The 19,963-nt window shown below is 36.9% G+C and overlaps 2 protein-coding genes across 7 annotated transcripts in view; both read right to left on the reverse strand.

Annotated features, from left to right (window-relative positions):
* The window catches only part of LOC107701621 (cytosolic carboxypeptidase 4-like), a 237,154-nt gene extending 226,087 nt beyond the window's left edge, over positions 1-11,067 (reverse strand). Inside the window, exon 1 of the mRNA XM_016503665.1 lies at positions 10,819-11,067. Coding sequence (XP_016359151.1) covers positions 10,819-10,950 — 132 coding nt within the window. The 5' untranslated portion in view covers positions 10,951-11,067. The remainder of the gene's footprint in view (positions 1-10,818) is intronic.
* An 885-nt stretch (positions 11,068-11,952) lies between these two features.
* The window catches only part of LOC107701631 (A-kinase anchor protein 13-like), a 68,915-nt gene continuing 60,904 nt past the window's right edge, over positions 11,953-19,963 (reverse strand). For all 6 annotated transcript variants that reach the window (XM_016503711.1, XM_016503703.1, XM_016503694.1 and 3 more), the window contains 7 exons: positions 19,509-19,655; positions 19,330-19,400; positions 18,145-18,189; positions 17,407-17,457; positions 16,567-17,040; positions 15,487-15,799; positions 11,953-14,203 (listed from right to left, as the gene is read on the reverse strand). In XM_016503711.1, coding sequence (XP_016359197.1) covers positions 14,145-14,203; positions 15,487-15,799; positions 16,567-17,040; positions 17,407-17,457; positions 18,145-18,189; positions 19,330-19,400; positions 19,509-19,655 — 1,160 coding nt within the window. In that variant the 3' untranslated portion in view covers positions 11,953-14,144. The remainder of the gene's footprint in view (positions 14,204-15,486; positions 15,800-16,566; positions 17,041-17,406; positions 17,458-18,144; positions 18,190-19,329; positions 19,401-19,508; positions 19,656-19,963) is intronic.

Below are 19,963 nucleotides of genomic sequence, written 5' to 3' on the forward strand. Positions count from 1 at the left end.
ACACTATATGGAAAATAACACTAATGGAAAGAAAAAAAAAATCTCAACTATTGAATTTAGAAGCCAAAGAATTTTAACTAACTCAAAATGATTCCAAAAGTACACACATAGTGCTCTTAGTGACCATACAAAACTTACTGGTTTAACACACTATTGTTGCTGAGACTGGGAGAATTACCCATAAGGCCTTCTGGTAATGTATTAATGTGGTTTCAAGCACATTCACTGATAGACTGACTAAATAAAAATTCATAAATAGAAATAAAATAGAGATAAAACTAAGTAATTAATATCAGCAAGAATAAATAAGTAAATTGTATATAAATAGAAAAATAAATCAAATTAAATGAAAAAATACAATTAGTAAATTAAGAAGTAAATAATTAGTAATGAATAATTACAATTAAGAATAATAGAATAAATTCTAAATATAAATTAATGGATAAATAAAAAATAAATCAGTGAATAAATATTAAAAAAACAAATAAAATAAAATAAAATTTGTAAATTAGTAAGTAACTAATAAATACCAATAAGACTAAATAAGTGTTAAATAATTAGATAAATATTGAATAGGTGAAATAAAAAAAAATGCAAATAAAATTAGCCAAATAAGAATAAATAATTCATTATATGTAAACAAATGAATTTAAGATAGATGGTTGAAATAGGGTAAAAATAATCTAATGTAACAAGGCAACAACCTCCTGCCTTGTGTGCAGTTGGCATTAATTAAACCTGATGACCCCACTTCTTATTGTACAGTTCAGTTTTTTCCACCAAAACACAAATTAGGCTTAAATTTCAGCTAGCAATCAACAAGCAAAGCTCAGACTAATGAAGTACATGCAGCTAATGAACTCTACATCGCAATAATCCAAGGTTTCCCACTGAGCTAAATCATTCAATTGACTTCCTATATATGAAGGTCAGTGAGACTGAGGACTTCTTTCCTTCAGTTTCTTACATTTCTGAAGCCGTCAGCATGACAGCCAGCAGCACAGAAACACGGCATGACATCCTCGCCACACTCCAGCGGTTAGCAGAATAACTCTTCCCGCTTCAATGACCTCCCCGTCACCTCCTCTCTCGACGGGGAACGAGAGAGGTTAGATTGCAGCCAGCCTCGTGTGACGGTACATTAACATTTGTCAATCAGTTGGCAGGGACATGACATTGTGTAAGTGTAAACTGCTCAGAACAAAGTGTAATATATAATCCACGTCAAAATTCTGAATGCTAGTAGTGTTCTCCCTGCCAACGTGCTCTCAAAAACCAGTGGACCACATCTTGGGTTGAGTGTTTTTGCAAGAGCGAGGATGTTCTGTACTGGAAGCTGTTGAAGAGACACCAACAAATCCATTGCAAAGACAAAAGCAGACCTGACATGAAAAGACGAGCTCGTCGCAGACACTGTGCCATTGTTTGTTTTGTGTAAAGAGCTTGAAAGAATGAACTATCATCCTAATTAGTCACACACTATTAGCTAGCTTAATTACCCAGAGCCCTGAAGCCACAAGCCTCTCTGGCATGATCAGACGCTCCGTTTCATTGTAGAGAAAATGGGCGTCTCTTATCGGACTTTGATGAGGTCGACAAGCCAGATGCAGCTAGCATGCTTGATTTTTAAATGTGATCTCCTCCAATTTTGTCAGTTTAAACCCAATTAACAAAACAGCCAATGGCAGCAATTTGTTAGGCGTCTCGTTCACAATCAGAGTAACGTGCTGTGCAAGATTGTGATCAGGAGACGGAGAGATTGTGTAACGGCGAGGTAAGGTCTCTCTCCCAGCAAACGTTTCTGTGGCATCAGATGAACATTATCTGGGTTTTAATCTCATTGTGTCAGTGCCTCTCCAAGCCAAACATTGAAAATGTGCAGTGCTGGGGGTCCTGCAGGAGCAGAATTGAAAAACAATGCATGCAGTATACTCTCAGGAAAAAAGGCACAAAACTGTCACTGGGGCGGCACACTTTCAAAAGGTACTATTACGTATTTGCAAAGTATTAATATGTATCATTTAGGGTTAAATAATGTACGAAGATGTACCTTTTAGCTTTTGTACCTTAGGGTGCCGCCCCAGTTACAGCTTTGCACATTTTTTTATTACACACACATACACACACACGGAGATATTAAAATATGAAACACTTGGAAATTCCAAATTATATGGAATTTTTGGAAATAATCCCCTCAAGTCAAAAACTATTTTGTTAAACCATTTAATAAAATTAAATAAGTTTTTATATAGATTATATATAAATATATATAATTTAATAAATGTTTTGGAGTTTAAATAAATGACACTTCAAAAAGTAATTTTATCAAAAGATTTTTTTGTGTTAACATAAAATGTTATACATGTTATACAGTGACAAGCAGTTCACTTTCTGGCAAATCTAAAATGTCCTTCAAGCAGTATACCATACAAAAATAAAAATAAAATGGCCATCAACATGTTGTGTAACTTAAATTTCAATTAAAAAAATTTTTTTGTTTGTTTATTTAAAATCGTCCCTTTATTATTATTCTTTTTCATGCAATGTTGCCCTGAGGCAACATCGTCCAATATTGGAGGAATAGAAGCAATAACAACTGGACTCACCACCTGCATATAAATGAAATACAGTCAATAACCCAGTGGTAGGATGTGAAAATCTATAAACAAAGTCAAAACAGAGCTTGCCTTTTTGCAAAGAATCTATAAATGCATGGATTCAGATGCACTTAAAATGTTGTAAAAGCCTTTCTTTAGCTAGAGCCAGGCAGAAGAGGTCCAGTCAAGTGGAAGGGATTAAAACAGCCGTCCCAGAGCTAAGCTGCCTCAGAGCCGCCCTGTGCCGTGGACGTGAACCCTCTGGCCTCATGTCAAAACACTCGATATCCTCTAAAAGTTCAACACAATTAACATTTAACACTGCTTATGGTGCATGAATAATCTTCTGAAGAATTCATGCTCGAGTTTAAGAAATCCTTTACCATTAATGAGCACTTTCCACACTGCATTACAGACCGTGCAGCCCATCTTGGCCCGGTTCCCGTGGGGAATAGCACCTGTCACAAGACAAGCTGTACTCTTCAGGGTCTACGGGGGCAGCCAGGCAGAGCCAAGCCGAGACGCGAGCGTGTGCTTTGAGTCATCAGCTATACCTTTCTCACCTTTCCTTTCTCCTGTCTCTCTGAAGGTTACATTTCTATGCAGATAATTTCCTGTAAAGCCTAGGAAAGAGCTCGCTGGCCTTCTGGCATCGCTGTCTCGGTCCCAAAAAGGGCCTCTGAAAGATTACCGGTCAAAGAAAGGATCTACAACAAGAGTTTGAGCTTGGACGTTACCCCCCTCATTCCTGTCCTCTATATAAATTAGCATTTGAAAGGACTTGTGGAGGCATAGACTGTTGAAGGGAAGGGGAAGATGGAGAATGGCAATAGTAAAGCGCAGAGGTTGGACTAAAAGTGGAGGACTAGGGCTGACAAGCTCCAAAATAACAAAACAGCATAATAAAAGTAGTGACAATTCACTAAAAAGCTTGAAATCCACCCTTGATCTAGTAGAGAACTAATGAAGTCTGATTCATGAACAAATTCTTTTCAATTTAGATGAATCAGTTCATAGTGTGAATGATTGGTTCACAAGTCAGACTGATTTGATTCGGGTTCAACTTAACGGGCTCAATTATCCAGTTAACAGCTAATTGGAGGAAGATTATCAGTAAATATCTAAAATCTTAAAATATCTTTTTTTTTTTAAATCTTACATTTGGTCTGTTCCTCACAAAAATCTCATGACTTCAGAAGATTTGAAATTTAGCGTTTGAGTCTTGTATCCTTTTTGATGCTTGAAAGTTTCAGCCCTCGTTTTATAAAGAGTGGCCGGGATATTCTTCAAAAATTCACCTTTTGTGTTCCAAGGAAAAGCAAGCAAGTCATACAGGTGATGGTGAATAAATGTCCAATATGTCCAATAGTAAATCTCAATCGTAAAAAAAGTGTTGTGCATAAGGCTACACACTTTGTGCAAGCCACATACCTAAAATGCCTCAGTTTACCGATCCTAGTTTCAAAAACTACATTTACTCACCACCTTTTTTGCCACTCTTCCTGTCCCATTTCTCACTGTGTAGTGGTATTTGCCAAGCAGTTGTCAGCGAGAAGATTCCCGGCTCACAGACATCAGCTATTGAGTGTCAACAGCCTTGTAACCATGGAGCCTTTCCCAACAGGAAGCACTTAAATCACGCCTAGCAAAACATTTCATATTCTCCATTCTCAAAAGTTTGTTTGCCTACAGGTGCTTCACCAAGTGGGCAAGACAAATTCAGCTTTGACCCAGATAAAAACATTTATCATTAAAAAGAATGACATTAACATTAAATGGTCACAATGTTCACACCATATTTATTAATGGATTGCCATAAAATATAGGGTTTACTGAAATGTCTTTCAAAATGTATTTGGGAGTGTAATTTGATTTCTTGTAAACAAAATGGACAACTAGCAGCCATGATGAGCTGCAAAACATGTATTTTGGAGGTCTACATAAAAATATAGGTGTGTAAACGGTATAATTTTTGAGAACATTTATTCAATTACAACAGTACTCCAATAAATTCTCCCCTGTTCTATAGCACCACCGTTTATGTTGAAGTTTCAAATGTCACGGCAAAATAGCCTAAATAATAGCCTTCTCTTTTTAGTGATCCAAAACGTCATTGCGAATTCGGTGTAGTTCAATTCACAAATAAATAACTCTTGAGCTGGTTCTTTTAATGAATCAAAAACATACAAGGCAAACAATGTTGTCTGCGTCCTAAAACAAATGACTTGAGTGAACTGGTTCTTTTATATTAAACGCATACAGTGTAAAGAGTGTAATTTTAGTGAATCAAAAACATACAGAGCAACTAGTACAGTTTGAGCTCCAAAACAAATGACTTGTATGAATTGGTTCTTTTTTTTGTTGTTGTTGTTAAATGAACTAAACAGTTTTAACTCAAAAGTGTACTCTGATTCACAAACCATATTACTTTAGTGAATCAAAAACATACAGTTAGAGTGCAGTTAGAGTACTAGAAACTAGATTCTAGAAACGTACGAGTCATTTGTTTTTTTTAGTAATGACTCTGAGTCAGTTCTTTTAATGCAGTGGTTCCCAACCTTTTTTCCAGAGGACCTCTATTTTAACATTCAAATTTTTTTAATGAAGTTTTTAATAAATGCAACAACAGCAGAAACACTGAAATAATGACATTAAAAATGGCCATATTTTAAATGGGGAATTAAAAAAAATAAAAAAGTTTGCACATGAGCCTATTTACCATCAACCAGTTAAAATTTACAACAGTGCATAAAAATTCGGTCTGATTTTTGCATTGGCTTGAACAAAAATGGCAGACAGACTGAATGAAAATGTAAATCCACTGTCTGACAGCAGGTGGCACTTATGGAACAGAAGAAATATAGCAGTTTTCCTGGTAACTCTGTAAACAAAGCAGCGCTGCGCTTAGCCACCTTTTTCTTGAATAACCGATGAGCGCTGCCATGATGGATTCTAATGCTGCATTCACACCATGTTGTAATTACTATGATTTCGAGATGACAACACGTGACATTCTACTTGGAGCTGTTCACACCCTTGGACTCGAACTCAGAACTATCACACTATCAATGCCTAAATATAGCGCCTAATGAATCTGAGGTGGTCTGGTGGTACAAGTTGTAGCTCTCAGAAAACTCTCGGTTAATTACGAGATCTACGAGGACGTGAATGCTCTTAAAATTTGGTATCTCGTAATCACGGTAATTATGATTTGGTGTGAACGCACCTTCACTTCTCGTGTTCTGGTCTCCAGAAACCCATGTTAAAATGAGAAAGAAAAAAAAAAACAGCAACAGCAGTAACAGAAATAAGCTTAAGGAATTCCTGTAAAGTACTTGTTTTGTGTACCAGCAAATCTGTTCATGTCCGGCGCTGTATGCCTTGCAGAAACGATGACAAAGGAAAACGAGCATGGTTTGCAGCATGGTTAAGTTAAAATACTGTACAATACCTGTATATACTCTATGTGCCCTCATCCGTTTTCAATGCAGCTAACCTCGCGTCACTTCATGTCATCTTCCTACTCATTAAATTATGACAGGTGAGTTACTGTGAAAAGACGGTCATTGCGACACTGTAAAGTGATGAAACTATGGTGCCATGTGCTTTTTAAAACCATTTTCATAGGTTTAACGTTATATTATCAGTTCAGAAAATAAGTTAATTTGACTAGAAACACCAGAGACCATAAAGCATTGTTCCAGTCGGGCGAGACTTCATCCCTATTTATAACCCACAAACTAAAGTGAGCTCCGCAACCTTTATTAAATCGACCACCAAGTTGGGAACCACTGTGAATAGTTACCGGTTTGAATCATTCTGAAACACTTCCCTCTATAGAGATATAAAGGTTTCAGATATATAAATGTTTCATTTATTCCCCCGCATAACATCATAGAATGGAAGAATGCAGCGAAGTCCTCCACTCTTGCCTCGTGATGAGCTGAGCACAGACTGGGCCAATGCATTCTTCCCCGGCATTAATGCCAGAGCTGACTTGCCATTTGATACTTTGTGACGGGGCCGCCGGTCCAATTGAAATTTCCTGCTTGCTGACTAGAGAAGCCGAGCTCTGTGTGGCTGTTCCAGCGAGGACTCAGTCATCCTGACACTAATGGAATAGCCCAGCGCTCACAATCACCACACAGAAGCTTCTCAAAGAACCCAGAACGACCGGCCAAACGGCCCCATCACCCAGCTCTAATCTCCCTCAAAACAGGCACATTAAAAGAGAGCGGCTGACAGCCATAATAGAGAGAGGGGGCCGGGGAACAATACTGCCCTATCCACCGCATGCATGTCTTAACCGTTGGGTCTTATTGTGGCCCTGGCTGGGAGAAGATTTTTGTATAATAGCTTCCTTTCCTGTTAGAGGAGAGGGAGATTTCTCGTCTCTCATCACTCCACCTCTTTATTCTTGCTAGTTTTTGGCTCGGTTTTGGGAACACCAGTCAGGATGGGTCAGGGAGTCGGAGGCAGTCGCTCTGACTCTTCACGTTATGTGGGTGTTGCGATATTCACGGTCTGCTTTAAATGGAAAGGAATAATACGTCTTGTTATATAAAGCACCAGAGAATAAGTTATCAAGGGATTTTCCAAAGCTGTGGAAAGCATTTATAGGGCAGCCATTTGATTTTTAACAGTTCCACTCTACGGAAGGTAGGCTAATAATTAAGTACAGTGAATCTACTAAAGATCATTTAATATGCTATTTTAAATTATAACAAAATTAATCGCGAGAGAATCGCAAAGATACTTCCACGATTGTTTTAATTGTTAGTATACACATGCAGACTGACGTCTTTAGCCACTGTTACATTTTTGCCAGTTTTCAGCATCTCATCAACCTGATCTCAAAGGAAATGTAGCCATTTTACAAGGTGGCGATTTCGTATGAATTTGTACGATGTGAATCATACAAAACGTAAGATTTGTAGAAAAAGGCCCGCCCCTAAACAGTCACTGGGGTGTGAGCAGATCATACAAAAACGCAGGCTACATACAGTAGCCTAGGCCGATGAGATTGTGCAAATCAATATGAATTATCCAGCAATTTGCCAAAATGTTACGAATTGCCATGCCTCAATGTGTTAATGTGCTGTGACAACTTAAAAAAAAAAAGTTTCAGTGCATCCGAAAATGATTGCTAACTGAGTTGGTACTACATGTGAATTTGAACAAACTTCGTGACCGTTAAAAAAAAGCATGTTCTATATATGAATATGGATAGTATGAAAGAAATTCGGATGTACTATTTTCGGCATTTTGTTACCGTTACATGACCTACCAGCGTCAATTGCGCTGCTTCACTGCCATTTATCTTCTCTCGTAGCTTCATTCGTGTCCATTGAATGAGAGCTTCAAAATCTCACTGGAAGTAGCAGATCATCCGGGTACTTTCCACCTACAGTTCTTCAAATACTATGAATTTGGACATACTACTCTATGTGCGTCCCAAATCGCGTACTTATGCACTATTCTATGACGTTTTGTAGTATAAATAGTGCGAGTAGTGCGTTCACACTGAAAATTCCAAAAAGAAAAATTGCACTTTAAATACCCGGATGATGCACTTAAATAACCGAAAAAATGAAGTGTGGAGTGTTGGACACATCATGCACTCAATTGTCGCAGCTTTAATTATGTACCGAAGGGGGAGGGACTATGAGACTCCAAATATGAATGACAAAATAACCTTATATAATTCATACTATACATGGTTGAGTACATAGTGCATAAGTACATAGTAGATGAGTGCATAGTGTATAGTGCGTCATTTGGGACGCAACTTCTGTGTAGCCTACCGTTTTCACATACTATATAGTATATAGTAGGGAAGCATTAGATCTGCGTAGCTGATTTAAAGAAGCACTCCAAAATCTACCAACAGCATTGTCAATCGATAATGCACAATTAGTAAAATAATTTGCAATAAATATTGTATACAAAAGTTAAATGTTATATGCATCTGCTATTCAAAGGTCAATGTAAGTTCATTAGTTATTGCTTTAAAACAGTAAATGTTTAAATTGACAAATAAAATACTACTATTAAGAATTTTTTTCCCTTCAGCTTCCTGTCCATTTTTGTTGTCGTCCACGCAAAAGTGTTAAGATTTAAAAATTGCAATGTCCCGTTACTCTTAATTCATCTTATTAGAAAAAGAGAAATTAGATAAATGTGTAAAGGAATGATGGATTTCTTTGTTCTTGTCTGTCCTGCTCCAAGAACAATGACTGCAAATAGAGTGAAGAGCTGCAACAAACCCCAACAGCGATGCACACAAGAGGCTTCCTGATTTAAGGTAGCAGGTGAAATACGATTACAGCTGATGAGAGCCAAGGGGCGGCAGGAAACCGAATGATGAAGTGCAAATACCGCAGTCTCTCTCATCAGGACCGCTGGCCGGGGGAGGGGAGACAGACGAATGAGACGCATCCTCCCTCACTGCAGCACCGCAGACAGTGATAGAGTGCCACAATATCACAACTACAGATGGAGAGATAGATGGGCACGTGGGGCAGCATGAGAAAGATAAACGGAACAGAGAGCGAAGGGTCACGTTGATTTACAGGCTGGCACGAGATGGTGGTTTTACAAGGCCAGTCTGGCTAACTAAACTACTCTAATCGTAAAACAAACTCTAAATCAAACAATAGCTTGGGTTGGTTCTTGGAAAACAATTAAGTAAATAAAATGTTAAAATGATTAAAACTCTAAAAGCTGATATTAATAATTGCTACAAGTGAATTTAGGCATCTCAACATACAGTACAAAAAAAATGCATTTTTAAATTTGCTAAATGTTACATTTAACATCGTTCATTCATTTATTGTAGCTATTAGACACATTGAGTTAATACATTACATTTCATATAAGAAAACATTTAATTTGTAAAATTACCTGAGGGCTAGATGATAAATAAACGATTAAATAACCATCCATCCATCCATCCATCTATTGGTTAACCAATATATCATGCATCCCTACTTGAGAGCAGGGTTGCCAGGTTTTCACAACAAAACCCACCAAACTGTTACTCAAAACTAGCCCAATCACATTTCAAGAGGGGTCCCCCGTTAAAAATCACGTTCCGGGGATAAAATACGCATTATTGGGGTTGCTTCAACCCGTGGCAACAGTGTTAAAGTAGCCAAATTCCATGGGAAAACCGCAGACTTGGCAACACTGCTTGAGAGTATCCTTCATCTAATTTTTGAGCATTACATTAAATTACACTTGACATGTTTCTGTGGACTTTAGCAATAATAAATGTCTGCACCATGATGAGTCAGACCATTAAACCTCTACATGACCTCAAGAACAACCATCTCATGTGCTTTAATAGTATCACTAAGTAGATTTACAGAAATTTCCTAATTTCTAATTCCTAATACATCAACACTTTCTTGCTCATTGAATGGCAGTCTTGAGTGGACCTAATGAAATGTCCCGTTGCTCTCTAACGGCTTTATTAAACTCTTTCTAGAGATTCTAGCATCCGCGCCAATACAAAGTGAGATGTCACATGCGAATGGAAATCATCGGATAGCCAGCACAACCTTATCCCAAGGAAACCCAACAACAATTTCATGAGCGCTGTTCTTCTAGGCACATAAAAGGCCACAGTCCCTCATGTATCAGAAAACACCAGCAGCACAGAGCTATTGTTCTCCCTGACATACAACTGATATTTATACATGGACTGTCAGCGCGTAACAAAGGCTCAGGTTTCTCTAGGTTGCATGTGGATCCTTTGTTTTCTTTGGAAAGCAAGAGAAAGAGAGATGGTACAGCAAAACCCAATCAACAGATAGACAAAATGGGACAACAATGACAGATACTGAGGGATCTTTCACAAATACAAAACATGACATTACTGGGAGTTGACGGATGGCAAGTCCTAGAAAAGGTCACAATGCAGGAGACAAAAATGGAAAAACCAATGAGATGCACTTTAAACTAGATATCTGAGCTTCTTTAAGAGCAACTCCCAAAAGAAAAAATGCTTAATTCTTCAGGAACAAGGACAAACACAAGTGTATCCCTAGCTAAAGCCACCAAGACTTGGATTTAAGTTATCTGGATAAAGATGAGAACATTCCTCCAGGGCTGGATAAAATCACCTTGTAAACAAGCAGAAAAATGAACATCCAGTCTTTAATCTGACAAGGAACTAGTTCTTTTCAGCTTAGCATTACCTTCAAGCACTGTTTCCTACCTTTGTGCTTGCCAAAGAGCAGGGTAGCTTGGCAACAGGAACAAAGACAAAGTCAATGGAGTCCAAACGGGAAAGATGCCATGGCCCCCCTTCAAACACATCCAACCAACCTTGTGAAAGAAAAAAACACATTTAGGAGGCAGTCGCTTCGCTCAAAGCAGGACAAATGGACTCACGTTGGTGTCTGTCGCTGGGAAACCTTGAGCTAGACCAGACAGGAGGAAGAGAAAGTAGCAACAGGTGCTTCAATCAAGCATGGCTTCTGAACAGCTGGCTTCAGTCTGACAATTAAGACTTAATCTTACTGTAAAAAAGAATTGTGATTTTAACGGTAAAAAGACTGTAAAATGGTGTTTAGTATTTGTGTGAATGTCACAGCAAACCTTCTATATAAGTATTTTTGTTCTCAGCTTGAGGAAAAGCTGCTTGTGATGAATTTTGGTTCATCATGTGGTTATCAGAGTATTACAAAGATACTAAACAGATTTCAGAACTTCAATAGAACTTCCAAAGCCATAAAACCAAAAATGTTGCTACCGTATTTTTTATGGTAAATTCTGGCAACCACAGCTTTTTTTGTTTTTGTTTTGTTTTTCTATCTATCTATCTATCTATCTATCTATCTATCTATATATCTATCTATCTATCTATCTATCATCATCAACAAGTTATACTATGTGAAATATATGTGATTTAAATATAAATTATTTGTATCTATCTATTGTATCTCTCACACTCTCTATAACCCGAGCAAAAAAATAAACATGAACACAGGCTGATGTACAATAGTTATTTAAGATTTTTTTTAATGTACACTTTTCATGTCTCCAACACAGAGAATGCTGACAAATGAAGCTAGTTATAAAAAGCTTTAAATCAAAGCACACACACACAAACAAAAATCCATAATTAATACTTTTACCATTTTTTTTTGTACATTACAGATATTTACAGTATTTGTGGTATTTTGCCGTTTTTTTTTTACACAAAATGTGACAAGAAATAAATGAAGCTAGTTATAAAAAGCTTTAAATCAAAGCACACACACACAAACAAAAATCCATAATTAATACTTTTACAATTTTTTTTTTGTACATTACAGATATTTACAGTATTTGTGGTATTTTGCCGTTTTTTTTTTACACAAAATGTGACAAGAAATTATGGTACCTCTTACTAACCACGGACCTTAATGATGGTAGACGCCATGTTTAATTTTTCGTGAATGAAAACGAGACTGTGAGGGATAAAAGCAGTGTAATTTTCACAAAAACAATTTTGACACCAGGATTTAAAAAAAAAAAAGTATTTTAAATGTTGTGTCAGCAGAACAATCAATTTAACTTTTGAAAAATTTTAATTAAATATAGTGTCTACATAATGTCCATTGCGTGAAGCAGACGTACGTTTGATTTGCATTAACGGGATGATTTGGATTTATCTTTAGAGCATTTCTTATGCCAGCCAATATGAGCCAAATGAGCGAGAATACTTCCGACTAGCTTTAATTGTGCTAGTAATAATTCATCTTGAATGATGTGTTTCCCTGAAGGAAGAATTGGCGATAAAAAGGAACTGAAAAACACTGTAGGATTTGGGGAATATTTAAGGCTAGTTGAACGTGAGCATGAAATTTCTCAACATTACTCAATTATCCGACAAAACATTGTGTTTGGGGAGTTTGAAGTGTCTGTGGAAATCAGAGCGGACACACCGCCCTCTATTGGTTAAGGCATTTCAATTCTCAGTTTAGCACCATAACAGAATGTCAGCGTCAGCAGCTATGGGAATATGCTGACAGATAATAAAAATCTCTTGGACGTATGAATTAGATCCCAAGAGGTCAGAGGGAACTGATCAATAAATGAATCATGAGGCATTCATCACTCTAATGTATTAGAGAGGCGTGTTAGGTAGAAGTTTAATGGCAAGAAAATAAAAACAGAGCAGAAAGCTTAAATTAACATTTTTTATCTGCACAATTTCCCCTTTCTTAAAATATTTCCTTATGTTCAGCAGAACGGTTCGCCTGGCCAGCAGGCAAGGGCTTTTGTTTGGCTAAAATCTAGTGATTAGAGAGTACAAACCAGGCGTTTAATACACAAACACAATGTATATTCATACTTTTACCACATTGGCCTGTCAAATCAACATTTCTGGCTTGAGCGTAGAACTGCGATACTTTGTGGCTAATACAACTTGAATTTGTTAGCCTACATAAAGCCGAATCCCTCATCTCGCTCAATTTGAACCTTAAAAAGACAAAAATACTGCAGTTAAAACACCCGCTCTTTTGGTAGCTTAACGTGAAAGCTAGCTATGTGTTTGGTTGAACAAATTTACATAACATTCATATGGTACAGTAAAAGATTATCAAATAAAACCTCACACGTACAAAGGAGGCCGTTTACCAGTTAAGTGGAGCTGATCGATTGTCTCGTTTTAAAGCCAGCCATTTTTTCCCACTCGACGTCTGCTTATAAAGTGCTAAGGATTAAAATTGCATTGAGGTTTAGAAGAAAAAAAGAAAACGTCTGTGGGGTTTGTGAAGCCTTTAGAGTCGCAACAAAGTGAATCATGAATTTTCATTTTCTCTTTCAGTCATTTAGGACTGGAAAAGTAATTAACAAAATTAATTAAAAAAACAATTCTTACACTCTTTTGCACTTCCATTTCTGTCGTGCTCACTAAAATGTTTTCAAAAGCATCCCTTCTATTCATAAACAGTATTTTGCGACCTTTTTAAAAGAAATAAAACCTTGGGACTGTATATAAACCAAGTCTGGTCCAAAAGACTATATTGGTGAGGCACATTGTAACATGGCAGGGATGAAAGAAAAAGGATGGAAACATAGAAACTTAATCACTGCATTGCCAACTGCACTTTGAGTTCACTCACTTTGATTATTAGTATGTTCATTAGTCAAATGTCCTTCAGAAAGCGACTTTTGCGGTCGTTGGAAAGCCAGCTGTCTCTCAGCGTGATGCCTCTTGCTGTTATAAATCTCTTTTTGATCTTCACAGGAAGTCTGTGTGAAAAAGTGCCCGCAGTGGGTTTATCTGACATGTTCTGTTCCCCAAACTCCTGCTCCAGGCCCCTGCTTGCGTTCATAGGTGTATGTGAGGGATGGAAGGCAACGTGCAGTATGCTGGCCGCTGAAAATCAGGTCACAGGAAACAATCAGTTTAAACTTCCTGTCCAGGCCTAACGCCCTTCGAGACCACAGGTATGTGGCTTCTAACTCCGGTTTACAAGTCCACAACCAGAGACCAGCAGCCCTGCTTGGAGGCATTGTGGGATAGTGAAAGATGAAGAGGGGGCCGAATCAGCAGAAAAAGATCTCTCCGTCCGGGGTAGAGTCTGGAACCACAGCGCTCTGAGAATCTGCAAAGAGAGAAAAACTCGTTTTACTTCTGAACTTTTAGAAGTAATTGCAATACCAACATGAAATAGCATTTACAATACATTGAACTTACATGATGTGTCATATTTCTAAGTGAAAACAATATTCAGTGGTATAATTACAGTGTGGGGTGAGAGTTTATTTCATCTGTCAGGATTTGAACGGATTGTAAAAGCTGATACGAATGGGAAAATGTATAGTCAGCCAGTCATGATCACGAAACGACTGACTGTACATGATTATGCTTAATTCATGACTATGTTTCAAATAAGTAACTGGAGTAATTGACTAATGGCATGTCAGCACTGAAGACTATTTTCATTGCTAATCTTCAAACAAACAAAATATATGTACAATTAAATCTCTAAATAAAAAAAATATCGAAAAGATAAACCAAACAAACAATCCAAAAACAAACAAACAAAAAAAAAACAATCTACATAAATTACATAAAATAATTTCCATACAAAAAATAAATAAAAATAAAGGATATATAAAATAAATAATATTCATACAAAAACATTAAACCCCATGTAAAATTACATATAAATCAAACAAATAGTCTCCATATAAAAAAAAATGAAACAAATAATCTTCATACAAAAAAACTAAACTAAAATCTATATAAAATGAAATTAAAAAGGTAAAAAACAAATTAAATAATCTTCATACAAAATATAAAAAATGTATATAAATCTATATAAAATAAAATAAATAACCTTTATACAAGAAAACTAAAAACTATGTAAAGTTAAACAAGAAAATGTTAAAAGGAGAAATTAAATAATCTCCATCCCCCCCCAAAAAAACCCAATTAAATCTATAAATATAAAAAAAAGAAAAATAATACAATAAATAAAATAAAATCTATTAAAACAAAGTATTCCAAATGATGAACCAAACAAATAATCTTCATACAAAAACTAAACAAATACACAAATATTAATTTAATTAACCAATTAATTTGGGTTTATTGGTAATTATATGAAAATACTGGACCACAATTATGTAGCTGACCAATTAGAATCAAGTACTACAGAGAACTGAGTAATAATTCTATTATTTCTCGCCACCCATGTAGCATTAAATCATCAGAAAAGCTGTTTCAGAACCGGTCACTGAAATCAAGCATTTAATAGAATAACATGCACAGATGACTTGTGCTCAATAAGACCGGGGATTCATTGAGAAAGGAAAAGGTGTCTGTTTGAATTTCATGTTGAATACTCAAGCAGATGTAATGTGATGATGAGCTACACTCTACCTGCAGTCTTGCTCTGCTGCCCTTTTCCCTTCTTCTTCTTCTTGTCCTTCTTCTCCTTGGGTTTGGCCAGCTGTAGCAGGCGGCTGGGGATCTGGCTCTGCGCCTCGCTGTTCTGGCCTTTCTGGCTTGAATTGGAGGAGAATAGACTGAGGTTCTTCCCTTTGCGTTTGGAGTCCATGCGGGACAGGAAGTCTCTGGCAGACGGAGACGAGGAGAGCTCCACCTCTGAGGGGTCACGGTCCAATGAACCAGTGCTCTGGAACTTTGAGGAGTCCTCAGACGTTGTGGAAGGGGTCCGGTTCTTCCTTAATTCCTGCAGATGATGGTGCAGAAATTCAAATAAAACTTGTTAAAAATTGTTTAGACATGACACCAAAATGAAAAACACAACCTCTTTTTTTGCCAAAGAAGTTGTTACTGCGAGTGCTATTAAGTTTTGAGTCATTCTGAGGGTTCAGGAAAAAGGAACTATATTAAGGATGAAGATCAAGATGAATATAATTACATAATGGAATGTGCAGGCCTTTTGTTTTCACATTATTACAGAACAGTTATGTAATTTTGGGGCGGAATGGAAAAGATTAGTGATTTTCTCAACTAATCAACATTACATAGTGCGAGAGTACTGTACCATCACAGAATAATGACATGCAAACGCATCTTCACCATATTTTCCATTGAGATTATATAGAAAACTGAAACGCTGATGAAACATTGGGCAAAAGATTCGTTTTCAGTCCTCGCTCTCACGTCATTCCAGATCCTTGTGACTTTCTTTCGTGGAACGCAAAAGGACAAATTAAGATGGTGTGAGTCACTCTTTTCCATATAATGAATGAAGACCAAAGCTTTAAAGCTTCAGAGTCTTCTGACTCGAAGGAATGATTCAGTTATGCATCAAATATCACTTTCTTTCATGAACACGCTAAAGCAACATTAGGGCGGATTTCCAGTGAATAATGATTCAAATTTAAATTTGTTCCTCACAAAAAGCTATTCAGAAGACTTGGAATAGATAGTACCATTCAAAAGACTTTTATTCAGAAAGGGTGCATTAAATTGATCAAAAGTGACAATAACCTCTGTTTGTCTGATCAGCTCGGTCTCTCTCTGCACTTGCTCTCGTTCTTTCTCCAGTCTCTTCTGGCTGTCTCTGAGCCGCGCCAGGTCTCTCTGATACTCTTCTTTTTTACTCTGCAGGTCTTGCTTCTCCTCTTCCAGCTCTTTCCATCTCCTCTGCACCTCTTCCTCTTGGGTCTGCTGCTGCGACTCCCTCTGGGCCAGTTCCCGCTCCCGCGCTTCCCACTCTTTTTCCCTGCGCCTCCTCTCCTCGGCGTGGGCAGCCTGCTGCTTTTGGAGGCTGGCGACTTCTTGCCGCTGCTTCTCCAGGCTCCGCTGTTTCTCCTGCTCGATTAGTGAGCTGGGCCGTGATGAGGAGGAGGAAGAGGAGGAGTTGAGGGACGAGACGGATGGGTGGCGTGAAGAGGGCTGGGGGCGTTCGTTGAGGGCATGCCGCTGGTCCTCGATGAAGGTGTCTTGCTGGATAACAACAGCCTATGTTGAGGGTGAGCAAAGAAAGCGGTTTTAATCGGCATGCAAACAGGAAAGACGTAAAGCTGTTAAACTGCAAAGGCCTTGAAGTGAGAATATTAATGTGCGAAACCAAATTTCAAGTGAAACAGGCCCATCTGGTGGCCATAGAGCACCTGTCTTGGGAAAGGCAGACAATAACCCACTTAATAGTGGTACAAATCTATCAGAGTGCATCTTAATACACCACAGTGCACTCTGCTTGATTACAAGCCTGCAAAATAAACCCCTGCATTTGGAAATTTAATGTCCTTCTGTCATGCTGCAGATGAGAGCTGCTGGCCTGAACATCAGAGCGAGAACTAACAAGACAAAAAGAAAATAACTCACCTGTAATGTGTTCAGCAGGTCATGGAGCTGAGCGACGCTCTGAAGAACCTGCTGTGGGAGGATAAAAAGATTGGGGGGAAAAAATGAGATGCAGATAGCTAGTCTAATTTCTTGTCACTTTATATTTTAACCTTTTATAAATAATTTAATCTGTAAATAATTACATCTATAAAATATTTATAATAGTATACAAACACATTTGTGTTATATGCATATACATTTACATAATTATATACATACATAATTATAGAAAGATTATACTTTATTTTCATTAATACAATATAAAATACATATAATACTAATATAATTATATCATTTAACACATTAAACCATTTATATTTAAATATTTAATATTTTAATATATTAACATTTGATAAATGATTAATTATAATAATTACATAGAATATATAACATACAGAACCATTTTAGTACATATTGAAAAAATAACTTAAAATAAATCAATAGAGATTTGTATTGATTTTACACATTTTTTTAATAAATGCAGTTAAGTGCGTGTGTGTGTGTGTGTGTTACTGATATAGATAGATTCAGAAAATAATCCAATCCTAACTCAAACTCATGTTGCACATGAGTTAACCACTAAACCACAGCTTGGGAAGGAAATCTAATTATAAAGTGTAAATATGGCTAGGGTGTCTGGTCATGGTACTGAAACCAATTCCCCTTTGACCTGATCTTGAAATCTGTTCTGAGCTGTGTCTAAACAGAAAAACTTACCTCGTTGTTCCTCTTGAGTAGGAGCAGGGGGTTGGCGTTGCTTGCCTGTGGGAGAGAGAGGCAGTCACATGGTCAGTGCACTGGGTAAGAGGCTACCGTACATAAATCAATAATAAGCAATTCATGTGCTCTTTGACAGGGTACCGCAGGACCTGCCGGGAATAAGACGCTGTGATGACAGTTCTCATTACTCTGCTGCTGTAAAGCAGAGGACAGTCTTAATGTGTCCTCATTATCAAGTTACTATACAGTTATGTTCTGTGATGAGAGTGTGTGTAAACCTCCAGTTCACTTCAGGTAATGAGTGCTACAGCAGACATATATTCTGATGCTCAGCACTTAATGGTTTGAGCATATGGTGATACACTGATGACTAACGAATTAGATGGTAATGGGAACACATCTTAGAACAGCACTTGTAATAAGAGTGAACAAAAGATTTTTTTAATAGTGTACTTATAAAATATGTATATACAACAAATGCATTTATTATATCAAATATTAAACAGATTCCAAAAATGTATTTTTATTAATTTGACCAGTTATGCCATCTGCACTGTTAATTTGCTGATTTGTTTAGTGGTCTAGAAATAATGTAGAATCTTAAATATTTCCTAATCATTTGAAATTACAATGTTTCTTTTTTTTTTTTTAAATGTCCAGATTAAAATTAGACTTCTGCAATAATTTTAACTAACTTTATCTTTATATAGCATATCAAATGCATTTTTTTAACATATGCACAAAATAAAAAAAATACAAATAATTGAAAATAAAAAACATATTATGAATTTAACATATTTAAAAAAAAATTTGCTTAAATATTTCTTAATGTTTTTATGTCAAAGTGTCCAGACTGAAATAAGACATTGGACTAACTTTATGTATCTATATTGCTTTTTTTTTATGTATACACAAATAAAAAAAAATATATATATAGTTTTTTTTTTTTTTTAAGAGTTAGACATTAAATAGAGAGAGAGAGAGAGAGAGATTCTAAAAACAGTAATTCAAATTCATAATTTGTTTTTCCTTTGTTCAGCTCATGGTGAAACCATGTTATTTTCACTTCAAATGCTTCCTTTTTTCTTGTCTTTTTCATGCAGCAATGTTACTCTGCCAAAAAAATAAATTTTTCCCATCATGATCTTTCTGATAAACACATAATTTTTGACCCGTTTGTACCTTCTTTAGAACGCTGTCTGACTCAGTCCTGCGGAGCTCTGCAGAGTCTTCCGTCTCCTCTCTGTCTCCATCTGCAGGAGATCAAACACAATCAGACTCACCTGGAACAAACACCCATGCACACAAGTGGCATCGCAAAAATGCTCTCACGCACACTCCCACGTGGAAAACACACCCACCTTTACTCTTTGAGATGTTCATCTGGTGACTATCAAAGCCTCCGAAGGTTTCCGCCCGTCGTGGCAAAGTCACGGGCCCCGCCGCACATACGCCATCCTGCACCGCTCCTCCTAGACTGTCGTTTACCAGAACCTGTAATGTCTCAACTACACACAATCACACAGAAATTAAACATGGAATATGGTAACTAATTCAAGTAAACACTAAATGGTAGATCAAATTTCAAAAACCATGTCTGGGCCATATTTCACTCCAAAATCAAGAAACAGAAATGATCATATTTTGAATAAAATAAGATAAAAATCAAATAAAAAACACTTGATTTAAAAATAACTTTTCTTTTGAGTTTTTGTGAGATTTCGCCCAATAAGAAACAACTGATGTTTATAGAAAAATCAAACACTATCCAACAGCTCACAAAAGGCTAAGAGGAGACAGTAATCAATACTCTTTC

Source organism: Sinocyclocheilus anshuiensis, unplaced genomic scaffold (assembly GCF_001515605.1).
Source record: "Sinocyclocheilus anshuiensis isolate Anshui unplaced genomic scaffold, SAMN03320099.WGS_v1.1 scaffold729, whole genome shotgun sequence".
Lineage (NCBI taxonomy): Eukaryota > Metazoa > Chordata > Actinopteri > Cypriniformes > Cyprinidae > Sinocyclocheilus > Sinocyclocheilus anshuiensis.